The 17,164-nt window shown below is 41.4% G+C and overlaps 1 protein-coding gene across 2 annotated transcripts in view; it reads left to right on the top strand.

The window, feature by feature from the left end:
- LOC149458684 (protein shisa-4-like) overlaps positions 1–3,280 on the top strand; it is a 34,867-nt gene extending 31,587 nt beyond the window's left edge. For both annotated transcript variants that reach the window (XM_089681973.1, XM_089681974.1), the window contains exon 5: positions 1,832–3,280. Coding sequence is in view for 1 of the 2 variants with exons in the window: in XM_089681974.1 (XP_089538100.1) it covers positions 1,832–1,866 (35 nt within the window). In the remaining variant the exon portion in view is untranslated. The remainder of the gene's footprint in view (positions 1–1,831) is intronic.
- The last annotated feature ends 13,884 nt before the right edge of the window (positions 3,281–17,164 follow it).

Genomic DNA, 17,164 nt, shown 5'->3' on the forward strand with positions numbered 1-17,164 from the left:
GTGAATGAATGAACTACAAGTACCCTCATTCACCATGGCTGACAGCTTCTAGTTCTGAATGGACTGCAAGGGGGCTGATGAGCGTTCTCGTAGTTCATTCACAAGCCCTGCAGCTGCAGACAGCCTGTATGGAGGTACTGGCAGAAAGCTGCAGGACTTGTCTGCAAAAGCCTGACATTGCACCACTGATCACGGGTGAAATACTTTCCAGGCTCCTGCAGGAACAAATAATAAATGCATATTTTTTTTCTGCAAAGATTTGTGCATTTATTATTTTTTCTGCAGAGGTAAACTTATCCTTTAAAGGTAATATAGTGGACATTGCTAAGTGGGTAGGCCTTTTTACCTGAATCCCACCCCCATCCCTTCCCCAGAGCAGTGCTGATGTTACCACTCTAAAATGTAGTAATTATTTAGTTAGGCAAAGAGGTATAATAAAGTTAACCAATGCATTTCGACTACATTTGGTCTTACCATCCAGACATCAATAACCTCTGGTTATGAAAAGGTCAGGGTGTTTTTGTAAACCTTCTGTGCTGATAATCTGCCAGTGTATCAGTTGCCTCTATTTTTTTGTGGTCATAATATCAATATCCATTTTTGTACTTAAAAACTAGAACTAAAAATGTCATAATCTGTTTCTAGTTTGACCAGGCTTCCCCAGAATTTTTAAACAGCCCAGTTTTAGCTGTAGGCCTCTTTAACAAGGGCGTTCCAAATGCTGGATTTTCATCTTTCCGTTTACTGATCAAAATCGGACACCCGTGTACTTCTATGAACTAGCGGATGTAAACGGATGACCATACATTTACATCCGTTAATGTCCATATCCGTTAAAATCTGTTTTTTGGGGGGTTTTTTTGAGTGGAAGAAAACCCTATTTTTCTTCCGTAGAAAAAACGGAACGGATGTAACCGGATGAAAAACGGATGTAAACTGATGAAAAATAGATGTAAACTTATTTGCATTTCCTTTGAAAAATCGTGCCTGAACTGATGAAAAAACGGAATGCCCGTGTGAAAGGAGCCTTAGGCACATAGATGTTCCGTATGTCCGTTTTGCATCTGTCTGTTTACAGATGAAAAATGGACACCCATGTATTTATATGGACTAGCGGATGTAAACGATAATATCCGTATGCGTTAATATCCGATTTTTGTGAATGGAAGAAAACCTTATTTTTCTTCCATTAAAAAAAAAATTTAAAAAACAGAAGAAAAGCGGACAAAACCGGATGTAAACTTATAAAACAACAGATGTAATCTGATGAAAAATGGATGTAAACTGATGAATAAACGGATGAAAAAACGGATGTAAACAGATAAAAACTGTATGTAACCTGAAATGTTTTTTTCTTTGAAAACACATGACTGAACTTATGAAAAAAAGTAAACACCCGTGAGAAAGGACCAGTAGTGCAACTTCAGCCAAAATAGTTTACGTTTTTGACAAGTCTGGGGAAGTTTAGAACTTTTTATTGCTGTCTGATGTCTAACTGCCTTTTTTCTTCCATCTCAGTGGTAAATAGAACGAGAAATGACAGAAACCGCAATAAATTGTTGATTGGGGTTCTAGCCTTTTCCTAATGTTCTAGAAAAGATTGTGTTCCTCCTGTCTGTGTCCCAATAGGAGATTTCTCTTGACTTCCTGTACGGCAGGCATTGTTGGTGGAACTGGAAGTGCAATGGTCTCTATAATGGGCTACAAAGGACAGTAAAAACTGACACAGGTTTTATGCATTTGTGCTATACAAAACAAAAAAAAAAAGTTTTATCTGGATATTTTGTTTAATTCATGTAAATATGAATTTGTTTATCCTTGTTTCTTGCAGGTGCAGATAACTTCGCTTATGTGGATTCACCATGAACATATCATTCAGTTTCTAGTACCATGGGTAGTTGAGAAACCACTGTTTTGTAACGAACAAAAAAAGGTGTCAAACATCTTTGTTTCCTATTTCTATACACTTTCTTTGTAAATGTTTATTGCATTCACTGTTTTCATATTTCATCACCATTTTATTAGAGGTAGCCTATTAGTTAAGTTATACAGACTTTTATACTTGGTGTGCAGAAGATGTTGAAACCTATATGCTTTGTGTTAAGCTTTCATACAGTACAAACAAGAATTTTTGGTATTTCTCAGTGCTCCTTTACATGGGCACTCAGCCCAATGCAGCGACCAGAGCCATTTGCCACGCCATTCAGCCCATAGAAAGTGAATGGATAGGCATCAGCTGTGCACAGGGTACACAGGGATGGTTACACATACCTAATTTCATAGGCTCTGTGTCCTGATCCGTGCATACCTGTCAAACTCGGCTGTGTGGGTGAGTCCGCACAGCTTATGTATACCAATTCACATTCTATGGGTTGCTCTGGCTGCTACAAGGAGCTGAGTGCCTGTGTGAATGAGACTTTAAATGTAACTTTAGTTATTCAAAAATGTATGTCATGTGTATTATCATTCATAAACAATACTGCTGTCTGATTGTAAAGTAGAACACCAACCAAAACATTTTTTTTTTTTTTAAATAGTTGAAATGGTGAATCTGTGTTTAATTTTTGAGGGGAGATCCACCCTCTCTTGGTTGTAGTGACAGTTGTCACTGGGATAGGAAGTTAGAGGAAATACAGAATTATGGGGTTCTCAGTAGAAGGAAGGGTATATCCTCATGATTCCCACTCACTTCCTGAGACAGGAAATGCAGAGGAATCTCCTCAATGAAGAAAACGACTGCAGAAGAACCTGACAAGAGATTCTAATCCTTCCATCTATGATTCAAAATGGGGAAAAAAAAAGCTTTGACTAGAGTTCTCTTTAATGCTAGGTTCACATTACTGCGGGTGGTTGCGTGTGCAGGAATCGCAGCTGTTCCCACAGCCAATCCCTGCAGATGGGGGAAACACAGGGAAATTGTATAATGCAAAAGCCCCATGTGATTTCCCAGCCATTGCGTTTTCAAAATGCTGCAGGAACCTTTCTCTTGCGTGAAATTCAGGCACAGCAGCCCATTCGAATGAATGAGCTGCTGTGCCCACAAAAATGCAGCCCGCAAAGCTGCAATAGTGTGAATCTGGCCTTATTGTAAAATAGCCATTTAGTTCTTCCTTGAGAAGAAACAATCTTAAAGGGAAACTATAATGTTTTGGGTGAATGTTTTTTAGTTGTTTTTTTTTGTTGATACATTTTTAAACTATTGTTCTTTACATGTTTTTTTTTTTCTTACTGTATATTTTACAGTCTTTGTTTTATCAAATAAACATTTAACACATGACAATGGATTCCCAGAGTATTATGAGTCAGCTAAGGAGCCATCACAGTGATGCTATCTGTATTCTCTGAAAACCTCAGTCATCCAATAAAAGAGGAGTCATTCACTTGTATGTGTAAATTTCATATGGAGTTCTGAAAACAGGGAGAAAATGTGAAAGAAGCCTAAAGAGTTACTTGCTGGCTCAGAAGGAGAAAATAAAATACTGATGTGCATTATTTCATCTTTACCTAAACTAAGAAAAAAAATATTCATTATTTTCCTTTATTTTTAATGATTGCATTGATTAGAGACTTTTATTAATGACCCATTCCACTCGTCAAAGTTGCATTTAAGGCTTCCTGTCCATTTCTATTTGTCAGTAAAGCAAAAAACAAAGCCTCACTGTCACAAAGGGCTGTGTGACGATCGCGCGTCAGACCCCAGCCCTTCTCACCAAACTCGTGACCGAAGGACTAGCCAATCTAAAACCACGATGTCACGTGCGTAACAATGCCACGCCCACCTGCACAACAATTTTCCAGCTAACGGACCACAAATCGATGTACTGGCAGCCTGAATGCGATTGTTACTGGGTCAGGTTAATTACGCAATTAACCCTTCACACTGCCACCGCCTCCTTTTTGTACAGAGAAAGAGTAAACTGCTGCCGCGGGTTTGCCTGACCAGGGCACAGAGCCACTGTTCCCAGGGGTTCACCTTGGGGTGATATGCACGGCGGGAGAACCAGGTTCCTTCTGAGAAGGAAGCTGTTCTCCCCAGCAACACTGCTGTGCCAATCAAGTGAGTGGTCATGGGTGAGCACCAGACGGCTGTGACTATTCGGATATTGTTGCGACTGCCGGGGTGCCCACCTGTTCACAAAACACTTATGTTTAGGGGTGTCATCGGCTAACATATTAAGATGTAACTTCTTGTTGAGGTAAAAGAGATTTCCTTCTCCCATCTTCCTCAGGTCTAGGACGACATTTGACCCTAAGGTAGTGGCGCCTGTGTGTACCGGAACCACACAGACGAATTCTGGAGCTCGCCTCCCAGATGGGTCCACAGGTACCTTCATCCAAGATGAACAGTCCTCTTTACCTGATAGCATCCAGGACACCAGTTCCGCCAGTTTCCTGTCTGCCAGGTCAATCACAGGTCCAGCTGAGCCGTGATAGTTGCACCCAGGCGTCTTACCGTAGCCGGCTGCACCCAAGACTGACGTAACCTGCTTTTTGGCCTGGGGAGTAGGCCAGGCCACAACTGCCTCAGTCTTCCCATGCCCAGACCTCGGGGGGTCTTTTCCTACCGGTGGTTCCCAAAGCTGAACCACTGATGTGCCCCTCTGACAGTTACCATTCTTGACTGTCAGACTAGGCACGAGCAGCTTGTTCTTGACTAGTGACAGGGGCCCAAGTTGCTCTTCCCAGACAGGGTCGAAAACCGCAAGGCCCCTGAAGTGGGCAACTGCACACAGTTCCACTCCACATTGTAGGTCATTCCTGACCCCTGGGGAGATGGTTGGTGCGTTCTCAACCCCAACTAGCTTTCCCGTGAATTCAGGCAAGCCATATGGGGTGGTGCAGGCTGACTCGTCCTGAGCCTCCTGGGTTAGAGATGGTGGCCCATACCCCCTGCTTAGGTCTATGATGGTTAAACAGCGGGCACCTTTCGGAGGCGTCATTACCTCATGGCATGGGGTGTGCCACACCCACAGGGCTGGTGCTCAGTTTTCCAAGGTCCTCAAAAAGCCTGGTCATCTGATCCTGTTTGGGGATCGAGACTTTCGGGGATGCCCAGACTCTAGCTGACCCCTGGATTCCTGACTGTGCTATTCCCTCTGTCTCTTTGGCCCATTCAGCCTGCACCTCCTGGGAGATGAGGTTGGCTGAAGGCATGAGGGAGGGATACACTCTGCCGTCCAACTCCTGAACAGCACGGTGAGCTCTCCCCGGATTTTCCTGAACCCAGACACCATCTATCATAGGCATTGCCAGCAGTTTCTGTACCTGAGTGGAAAGGAGAGGAGATTGGAGCTGAAGGCCGCAGCCCCCTCTCTGAGATCCGATGATCCACTCCACGGAGACCCCTCGCACTTCCAATCCAGGTGTGTTGTCACTGCCTAGGACACATGTTTTCTTGCCTGGTGACACACCAGGACAGGTCAGATCAGATGACAAGCCCCCTGCTGGTAGACCATTCCATCCTCCCTGTCAGGCCTTTGTTTACCCTTCTCAGCAGGGAAGCTCACAGCTAGCTGGTGGCTGAAGTCCACATGTGAATTGCTTTTCAATGCTGCCTTACACGTGGAACTACAAGTCCCAGCCGACTGTCCAGTACCATGCAAGGACAATGGCTGAGCGCTTATCAAGGTAGAATCCTCTGGGCCTGGGCAAAGAACAGGCCTATCCAGACCATCCCTTTGCTCAGCCCCCAGAGATTTTACCTCTGCCCCCTTCACAGCACTGCGGGTGACCCCCAACAATGAAAATGCATCATTTGTATCATCATGACCATCATAATCATCATTAGCATTACCAACATTATCATCAACATTACTGACACTATCAATATCAGCATCACCGTCATCATTATCATTATCAACAGTTACGTTTATAATATCAATGACACATGAGTTCTATACCTCCCCAGGCAAGGGGATTTTCTTCTCGTTCTTCAGCTAATGGAGAATCCTGTAGCCCCCCTCCATTTCCAGCCCCCTCCCTCTGTCTATCCACAGGTTGCCCAGACATTACCCCAACATCTGCACACAGTACCTTGGCATGTCCACAGAGTTCCAGGGGGACCTTTCGGGTATTCTCGGCAGGGGCAAAATAGGAAACAAGAGTGCCTAGATCAGCACCCAACAGAACAGGTGTGGGAATTTCATCCGAGACCCCCACCTCCCTCATCCCCCTTCCCGCACCCCAATCTATGAATACCTTTGCACAGGGTATGCGTGAATGGGTCCCCCCAACTCCTGTGAAGGTAAGGAACTTTCCTGGGATGAGGTTCCTTTGCTCAATCACCTCTGGCCGGATCAATGTGACTTCTGCCCCGTGTCACGGAAACCAGTTACAGACTGGTTGCCCACAGTGACTAGCTGCAAGTTGGCGGGGGTTACTCGCATCTTCCTGCGGACGAACAGCACAGAAGAAGAGTTGCTGGCCGGCTGGCCAGGTGATGTCATCTGCTTTTGCTCAGGACACTGCGTCCTGAGATCTCTGGCTTTCCCACAGGTGAAACATCTGCGGATGTCAGTCAGGAATGGTTTGGCTCCAAGTGCTGCAGGTGTTGGTTGAGGGGGAGCTTGACTCACCGGCATAGGAGGGGTTGCTATGGGCGATTTCTCTCCTTTCCAGGCGTTTGGAGGAGCATTGTGAGGGTCAGCCACCCACGTATGGACGCAGGTAGCTGCCAAATCAGCTGCAGCTTTAGTAGATGCTGGTTCTCTCTCCAAGACAAACTGCCTGACGTCTGCCGCACAGATATGCAGGAGTTGATCTCGTATCATAAGATCTTCTAAAGACTCGTAGGAGTCCGCTTTCAGTCCTTTAGTCCACTGCTGGAATGTGGTGTGTAAGCAACTCGCCACATCTGTGTAAGAGTCCTTTTGCAAGGACCTGAACCGCTTGCGGTACACTTCTGGGGTCATCTGGTACTTCCGGACAATGGCATCTTTTAAAGCTTAATAATCGTCGTCCTGCCCCTCTGGCATTTCAACAAACGCATCCAGGGCCTTGCCTCGTAGCCCTGGTGTCAGGTACCGAGCCCATTGTGTTTGGGACAGATGGTACTGATGGCACGTTTTTTCAAATGACAGTAACTACGTGTCAATGTCACTATCTTTTTCCATCACTGGAAACTTGACTGCTGTGCTCACGGCTAGAGAGGCGTCCCTATGCTCTGAGGACCCAATGTTCTAAGCCTGTCGCTGCTGCATGAGTCGGATCATCTCCAGCTCGTGCCGACGTTCAGCTTCTCTCTCAGCCTGGCATTCAAGGAACCGCAGGTATTCCCCAGGATCTATCTTCATGATGCGCTTCAGGGCTTCCTGCATCTGAGGAGGGTCTCTGCTGGTTACAGGCACTCCGGTGCAGGCCCGTTTGGGCGGTGGTGTGAAGATAACATTCGGTGATCCTCCAGTGTCAGTCTCTGTATGCCCATCCTTCGAGGCCATCTCTGAGCCACTGGGAACGTAGGTAGCGGGAACCCCGTCATGGTCAAGTTCCCCCAAGTTCAGATCTGCTCGGATATCATGCTCCAGTAGGTCACGAATCAAATCACAAGTTTTGTGACCGACGTCCATTCCTCGTGAGGCACATTCCGCACTCAAATCACTTTTGCTAATTTTCTTGTATTCTGCGTCACCAGGCATAAATGCAAGCAAAGATAGAATAGAAAGTAGAAAAAGGAAGGAGCTGTTGCTATATGTCTGCCTCTCTCTCTCTCTCTCTCTCTCTCTCCCCCTCTCTCTCTCTATATATATATATGTTTCTAAGGACGGTTTCCACAAAGGTTACAATCCTTCAGTGCAGAGCTAATTCCTAACACTGCACTGAAGCTCTAATGCAACTATCCCACGTACACTGCCAGCCAATATAGGACGATCATGCGTCAGACCCCAGTCCTTCTCACCAAACTTGTGACCGAAGGACTAGCCAATCTAAAACCGCGATGTCACGTGTGTAACAATGCCACACCCAGCTGCACCCTGCACAACGATTTTCCAGCTAACGGACCACAAATCGATGTACCGGCAGCCTGAATGTGATTGTTACTAGGTCAGGTTAATTACACAATTAACCCTTCACACTGCCACCACCTCCTTTTTGTACAGAGAAAGAGGAAACTTGGCAATATCAGCAATAACACTATGATGGTTGAGATAATCGTCTGTATAGCACTGTCACCACAGACAGGTTATACAGAAGGTTAAACAAACACAGTAGCACTCTTTCAGAGGCAGGAATTCGTAAGTTGCATTAACGAGCTATAGAAACAGTTCAACACTATCAAAAAGAAAGATTTATTACTAATAGGTCAAAAGGGTGCAATAAAAATATTTACAGAAAAAAAATTAACCAATATACAGTCATGGCCGAAATTGTTGGCACCCTTGATATTTCTCCAGGAAATCATGTATTTCTCACGAAACGTATTGCATTAACACATGTTTTGCTATACACATGTTTATTCCCTTTGTGTGTATTGGGACAAAACAAAAAAAGGGAGGAAAGAAAGCAAATTCGACATAATGTCACACAAACCTCCAAAAATGGGCTGGACAAAAGTATTGGCACCCTTTCACAACTGCGGATAAATAAGAATGTTACAAGCATGTGATGCTCCTGTAAACTCACCTGGGGCAAGTAACAGGTGTGGGCAATATAGAAATCACACCTGAAAGCAGATAAAAAGGAGAGACGTTCACTTAACCTTTGCATTGTGTGTCTGTCTGTGCCACACTAAGCATGGACAACAGAAAGAGGAGACGAGAACTGTCTGAGGACCTGAGAACCAAAATTGTGGCAAAATATCAACAATCTCAAGGTTACAAGTCCATCTCCAGAGAACTAGATTTGCCTTTGTCCACAGTGCGCAACATTATCAAGAAGTTTGCAACCCATGGCACTGTAGCTAATCTCCCTGGTCGTGGACGGATGAGGAAAATTGATGAAAGATTGCAACGCAGAATAGTCCGGATGGTGGATAAGCAGCCCCAAACATGTTCCAAAGACATTCAAGCTGTCCTGCAGGCTCAGGGAGCATCAGTGTCAGCGCGAACTATCCGTCGACATTTAAATGAAATGAAACGCTATGGCAGGAGACCCAGGAGGACCCCACTGCTGACACAGAGACATAAAAAAGCAAGACTACAGTTTGCCAAAATGTACTTGAGTAAGCCAAAAGCCTTCTGGGAAAACGTCTTGTGGACAGATGAGACCAAGATAGAGCTTTTCGGTAAAGCACATCATTCTACTGTTTACCGAAAACGGAATGAGGCCTACAAAGAACAAAACACAGTACCTACGGTAAAATATGGTGGAGGTTCAATGATGTTTTGGGGTTGTTTTGCTGCCTCTGGCACTGGGTGCCTTGACTGTGTGCAAGGCATCATGAAATCTGAGGATTACCAAAGGATTTTGGGTCGCACTGTAGGGCCCAGTGTCAGAAAGCTGGGTTTGCGTCCAAGATCCTGGGTCTTCCAGCAGGACAATGACCCCAAACATACGTCAAAAAGCACTCAGAAATGGATGGCAAAGAAGCGCTGGAGAGTTCTGAAGTGGCCAGCAATGAGCCCAGATCTAAATCCCATTGAACACCTGTGGAGAGATCTTAAAATTGCTGTTGGGAAAAGGTGTCCTTCCAATAAGAGAGACCTGGAGCTGTTTGCAAAGGAAGAGTGGTCCAAAATTCCGGGTGAGAGGTGTCAGAAGCTTATTGATGGTTATAGGAAGCGACTGATTTCAGTTATGTTTTCCAAAGGGTGTGCAACCAAATATTAAGTTAAGGGTGCCAATACTTTTGTCCAGCCCATTTTTGGGGTTTTGTGTGACATTATGTCATATTTGCTTTTCTGCCTCTGTTTTATATTTGTTCCAATACATACAAAGGGAATAAACATGTGTATAGCAAAACATGTGTTAATGCAATACCTTTTTTGTGTGAAATACTTGATTTTCAGGAAAAATATCAAGGGTGCCAACAATTTCGGCCATGACTGTATATATATAAATATACAGCGAACAACAGCACAGCAAAGAGGTAACAGAAAGGAGGTTAAATGGTTAAAGTACTTGCCAATCAGCCTTGGGTTAAGCAGATCAAGTTTCAGAGCAAAAGGGCTTCTAAGTTGGTTCTGATGTTAAATGGGAGAATTTTTAAACTTCCACTCTTAGGCCTGACAGCCTATTTTGTGGTCCCCCAGCAGGGGGTGTCTCTGAAGCCAAGGACCAATGCCTCATTTGGGGAGGGATTGTCTGGGCGGAGACCCAAACTAGAACCAAAATCTCTCCTAGCTCATATTTTGGCTCATAACTTTTTCTAGGCACAAGTAACATTCCACCCGCGGGTAGATTAATATGCAGACGCATCTGAGGAACGGTTAGATATGAAATACATACTTGAAGGGTTCAAGAGATGTAATTTTCTGCTTTCCTAGGTATTCCAGTCAGGGAGTGTGACCTATCAAACGATTTGTCTGATCGTGAGAAATCTGAAGATAGGCCTTGTTTTTATGCAAGTCTCTCATATTCCACGATATGAGACACAGGGGAAAAATGGATTTTAAAAGTGTTATCTAGTTTCTTACTCCTCTGGAATGTCTTTGAACTCATGGGAAGGCTTGGGTTATCTGTTTAGAAGGTTCCAGATTGCTCAGCTTCCCAGCCAGCCCGGCACCCAGCTCAGAGATGGTTTATAGCTCAGAGCTCCCTGCTGTGCCCTGGCCTGCCTATGACACTTCAAACACACACACACCGACCAAATGTCACTGTGACTCTCAGAGAGGGAAGGGGAGAATGAGGGGAGATATGTTTGTACAAGATGGATGATCCTTTGCCAAGATGGAGGTTGGAGCCAAAATGGTTGGACCGCGTCCATCTCTGTGGCATGATTGCTACAGGCTGTTTTCAGTTTATTACAGCTGTAAAGTAAAATCCATTCACCCCAGTTTTTCCTTACATATGCTGCCAACTGCATCCACAGGAACCCTGACTGTGTAAAGTCTTTTTACTTTGAGTGCAAAACTGCAAAACCCACCTGTCTCTCATCAGACTTCCCTACTGAGCTGCCTTTGGCAACCCTTTCTCTGGCAGCGATAGCTCTAGCTATCTCTGACACACTTTCTCTGCCAGAACGGGCTTTTACTGTATTTTCACTGTGACAGACCATGCTTCTGTCAATATACAATATATAAATATTTATGCACACACACACACCGAAATAACGTACATAAATTGTGTTTCTCGTTCATTCAAGACACAGGAAGTCTTTTAGCCTTAGGGTTGTACTACCACCTACAGGAGGAACAAAACAGCTGTAGGACATCCCAGGAAAACCTTTCCTACCAACATGCCTCAGATTTTTGCTAGTGTTCTGGGAGCATGGACATCTTCATTTACCTCCATTGTCTGGAAGACAAATTTGTTTTGCTAGGACCCTTTTCTTCTAACTCTTCAAATTTCTTCTACAATTAGGACTTTTCTTTATACTGTGATGATACTTGAACAAAAATGAGCAGTGCGGTCGAGGTGCCAGAAAGCAGCCTTTATTGTGCCAATGCCACAAAAAAGCAGTGAGACATGTCAAGGTGTTGTCAGACATATTGTAACCAAGCTTTTTTGTGGCATTAGCACAGTAAAGGCTTCTTTCTGGTAACTCGACCATGCAGCTCATTTTTGTTCAAGTATTGTAGTATTGTCCTCCTTTAAAAATAACCATACAGTCTTTTTTCAGAGCAGCCTGTATTTCTCCTGAGGTTACCCATGGGTTTTTCTTTGTACCCTGAATAATTGTTCGGGCAATTGTGGCTGCAATATTTCTTTGTCTTTGTGTTGTTCCTCTAAAAAAATTGAAGAAAAGTGAATATTAGATTGTTCAACAAAATAGCAGTGTTTGTATTCTTCTTTACAAACTAAAACATTCGCTATATAAACGGAAAAATGTTTGAAGATTTTGCTTTCCTTTGAATCACTTAATTAATATTTAGTTGTATAAGCACTGTTTCTGAGAACTGCTGTACATCTGTGTTGCATGGAGTCAACCAACTTCTGGCACCTGTGAACAGGTATTCCAGCCCAGGATGATTTAACTACATTCCACAGTTCTTCTCTATTTCTTGGTTTTGCCTCAGAAACTGCATTTTTGATGTCACCCCACAAGTTTTCTATTGGATTAAGATCCAGGGATTGGGCTGGCCACTCCATAACGTCAATCTTGTTGGTCTGGAACCAAGATGTTGCACGTTTACTGGTGTGTTTGGGGTCGTTGTCTTGTTGGAACACCCATTTCAAGGGCATTTCCTCTTCAGCATAAGGCAGCATGACCTCTTCAAGTATTCTGATGTATTCAAACTGATCCATGATCCCTGGTATGTGATAAATAGACCCAACACCGTAGTATGAGAAACATCCCCATATCATGATGCTTGCGCAACCATGCTTCACTGTCTTCACAGTGTACTGTGGCTTGAATTCAGTGTTTGGGGGTCGTCTGACAAACTGTCTCCGGCCACTAGACCCAAAAAGAACAATCTTACTTTCATCAGTCCACAAAATGTTGCGCCATTTCTCAGTCAATGTGCTCTTTGGCAAATTAGAATGGTGTGAACCTCCTGCGCTAATATATAACACAAAAATTGAAAAAACTAAAATTAAAACTAACAGGGATGGTGTGAACCTCTCACACTACTATACACCAAAAAAATATAATAAATAAACTAAAAAGAGGAGCTGCCAACATTAAATCATATACCCATGATATAAATAAGAAACAAAATCAAAAAGAATGTGGCGCTACCAATACTAAAGTGAAAAAAGTGCCATTCTATAACAACCTTCATAAAAAATATAATATATGCAATAAGCCACATGAATCAACAATAAATATAATAATCATCAAGTGGTCATGGTGATCAAAATAAAACTAATAACGAAAACAGAGGAAGATGCAAATTTTATAAACACAGATTTTAGATATTAAAGAAAAAATGGAACCTTATAAAGACACCCAAGAAATGGATAACCTTGCTAAAAGACTAAATAAGGATCTAGAAAAAATAGATCAGGAAGTAAAAAATAAAAAGATGAAAAAATACCAAAGAGATGTTAACGATTTTAATAAAGATCAAGTTTTTAAGTGGCAATCCTCCAAAGGGGAGGTAGATTTGGCTTCAACTAATACTACTCCTATTAAAGAAGCACTAATAGAACCAACTAAAAAGCCAGTAATTGAGAACCCAGTATCTTACAAAAATCATTTGAAAGGGAATCCTCAAGTTAATAATCAACAAGGAAGAAAAAATTACCATACACCACAGAATGGATGGAGGCCCGGGTATAATAAACCACAAGGGAGAAATAATGGGAATGGGAAACCATTCTGCCCACCTCCCAGACCTTATTACCCTACATCTAATCAGTACCATCCACCCTACAGACCTCCTTATCCACCTAGACATGATAATAGGCCTTATCAACCTAATAGCCCCAGACAATACTATGATGGATGGCAAGGTCCTAGATTTGAAGGAAGAAGACCAGTCCCAATATTCAATAGATATGAGCCACTAGAATATGAATACCAACAAAGGAATTTTTTAGGGAAGGAGTATGTGGAAAGGAGTCCAATAAGGGAAGGGTGGAACAACAGAAGTCCAAGAAAACAAGAGGATGTAGAGCCGGACGGAAGGTCCAAAAGAAAAAGAGAGTAGTGGGGGAAGGTATCTTTAACATTAGTGGTATTGAGCTTACTAAGGAAGAAACTGTAGTGTTAGATAAGGGACTCAAATTTGCCCCACCTAAGACAGCCAATAAATTTTATATTTTTGTAGATTTACAAAAATTTATTAGGAAAATCAATATTAAAAAGTATTTTATGGGTGTTCCATGTGTGAAGACTGTTGTAGGTAGTGTTTCTAACAACAATATTACTTACACTACCTTGCGGAACAAATCTCTATTTAACCCTCAAATGACCAACAATAGTCAAGTTGAAGTTTTCAAAAAAAATGGTCAGTCAGGATTTAGAAACTCTCAAAATACCTAAGATACGGCAAAATATGACCATTCAAACTGGAATGAAGAGTCTCAGTAGTAGAAATGGTATAGTAATAAGGCCGGCAGATAAAGGAGGAGGGATTGTGGTTATGTCAAAGGAATATTATTTGGAAGAATTAGGGAGACAGTTAGAAGATAAGAGTACATATCAAATATTAAAGAAAGATCCCACATTGATGTATAAAAAGGAATTGGATATATTAATTAAAAAAGGAATAGATAAAGATCTATTAAATAAGAAAGAAGCAAGGTATTTAGTACCAGATATATGTAGAATTCCTATCATATATACCATTCCCAAAATTCCCAAAAACAAAAACAAACCCCCGGGACGCCCTATAGTAAATGGTATCGGTTCCCTACTAGCGCGATTAGGACAATATGTAGACTTTTTTCTACAGCCTCTGTTTAAAGATACTAAGTCCTTTTTAAGGGACACCAAACATCTCATACAACTGTTGGATGATGTAGAGGAGGATTGTAATAATGTTATTATGACCACAGCAGATGTATCATCCTTGTACACGATTATAGGTCATAAAGAAGGAAACTAACAAGATCACAGAGGAAGTATTGTTTGACACACAACTATTTCTGGCATAAGAATTCCTTTTATAATCAGATTAAAGGTGTTGCGATGGGGGCGCGTTTTGCCCCTAGTGTGGCTAATTTATTTATGGCGCATTGGGAGGAAGAAGCCATCTATTTCAATCCCCCGCGAGAACTAATCATGTATAAAAGATACATAGATGATGTGATCTTATTATGGAGAGGTAAAGAAGAGGGCTTAGTTAATTTTTTAAATGTTTTAAATGATAATAATAAAAATATAAGGTTTACTTGGGAATACGATTATGATAAAATTAGCTTCCTAGATTTGAACATTAGGAAGGAAAAGGGGAGAATTATTACCAGCACTTTTTTTAAAAGTGTTGATAGAAACGGATATATTCCAACTGACAGTTGCCATGATCCGCCGTGGCTTCTTAATGTACCTAAAGGTCAAATTATAAGACTAAGGAGAAATTGTACATTACAGGAAGACTATAATCACCAAGTTAATGTTTTAGGTCAGAGGTTTGTGGATAAGGGGTATTCTCAAACTATGATTAAAGAAATTATCCAAGAAGTAGGAAACACAGATAGAAGTGTATTTCTGAAGGATAAGGATAGAATAGAGAACCATGAAGATAAATTGGTTATATGTTTGAGTTATAATATGCAATATAAAAAGGTGGAAGCTGTATTTAAGAAACATTGGCCACTTTTAAAAGATGATCCGTTCTAAGAGATTTATTATCAGAATTCCCTATTTTTAGATATAGAAAGGCCCCTTCACTAAGAGATAAAATAGTTAGAAGTGTTCTTGACCCTCCAGTAAAGAATAGGAAAATGACCTTTTTAGATCAGAATGGCTTCTTTCCCTGTAAGGGATGTTATGCCTCTAAGGCCACTAAAAGAAAAAACCTGAAAAGAAATAGTTTTGTGTCCTATGTGAATGGTAAGGTGTTTAGTATTGATGAATTTATTTTCTGTAGAACAGAGGGAGTTGTTTATGCATTGCAGTGCAGCTGCGGATTGCAATACATAGGGAGAACAAAAAGACTCCTTTGGGTCAGGTTACGAGAACATGTGCAAAATATTAAAAAGGGTTTTCCCAAATATAGTGTATCTAGACACTTCGCTAAGCATCACAATAGTGACCCTTCTGAATTGAAATTTTGGGGAATCACTAAGTATAATAAACATTGGAGGGGGAGCCACAAGGTGCGATCTCTCAGTAAAATGGAGTCTAAATGGATATACATTATGCAAACTCAGGCACCTAAAGGCTTAAATATAGAATTTGATGTGAATTGCTTTATTGCGGACTATTAATACTGATACTTAAGAGATGTTCATTATGTAAGAAGAACCCAGTAACCATGTTATTAGATGGAAGTAAAGAATATCAATATATTTTCTGTCCGGTCATAAGTATAAAGAATATTGTTGGGGGTGTTCTCCTTTCTCTATATATATTATATTTTATTTAATTTATTCTTGGTTTTATTCATATGTATTTGTGTATATATACATTTATTATGTATTTATGTATAGTGATTTCAATAATTAATACATGTGTATACCCATTGCTTCTGGATGTGGTCTTCATGGTTTGACATTGGCCAATATTTAGGCGGGGTGGCTTTATATTGATTCTTTTATATTGATATATAGAAACCCATTAATTTATATAATGGGTCTCATTTGTTTTATTTTAGATAAGATGTAGGTTTTTTAGATAAGATGTAGATTTTTTAGAGCATTCTTCCTTTGTGGAGTAGGTTTACTTAAAGGTTTTTATGAATATTTTATTATTTATATATATATATATATTTTTTTTTTTTTTTTTATTTAATTAATTTTTAATATTAATATTATTGATTATTATTATTAAAAATGCATTTTAATTTATTTTTAATTATATATTTTTTTGGTAATATGTTAGTATATATAGATATATATATATATATTTATTATTAGAATTTTTTGGGGGCCTCTATATGAGACCCGGGCTTAAAGTATATGATTTTAATAGTATTTGTAAGATGTTTTTGTCTAAAGCTTTTATATCTAGGTTTTACTGGTTATTATAGTTCCTCGAGATAGTTTAGGAGCCGGATAGTGATTTGCTCCCTGTGGTCTTCATTAATATGGCCGCGGGAGACCAGGGTGTGTCTATGGACGAGTGCATGATCTGCCTTGGGTGGAGCATATCGCATGACACCTTGTATTTAAGAGAAGTTCGTCACTATGAGTGCCAGCCCTGAGGAAGTCACATGAAATTGTGACGCAATGCGTCGGCCTGACGTGGTGACGCACTTCCGGCGTGGTCGCCATCTTGGTGCACCTTTGATTCCTGTACACCCATGCAGAGTACACTCACAAGCATTGGGTTGTGAAGCTGTCATTTCTGAGGATCCATGTAAGTTGCTTTCTGATGTACATTGTTGGATCTTCATTAAAATAACCTACTACACTATGGGAGATTGTGTTTATGTCTTTACTGGCACATACCCCAAAAGAGGAGCCACTGCTTGATTGTCGACCCCTAGAGAGGGAGATCTGAGTGTGGGGAGAGCGG

This window comes from Staurois parvus, unplaced genomic scaffold (assembly GCF_062004578.1).
Source record: "Staurois parvus isolate SC_StPar_1 unplaced genomic scaffold, SC_StPar_1.0 ptg000282l, whole genome shotgun sequence".
Lineage (NCBI taxonomy): Eukaryota > Metazoa > Chordata > Amphibia > Anura > Ranidae > Staurois > Staurois parvus.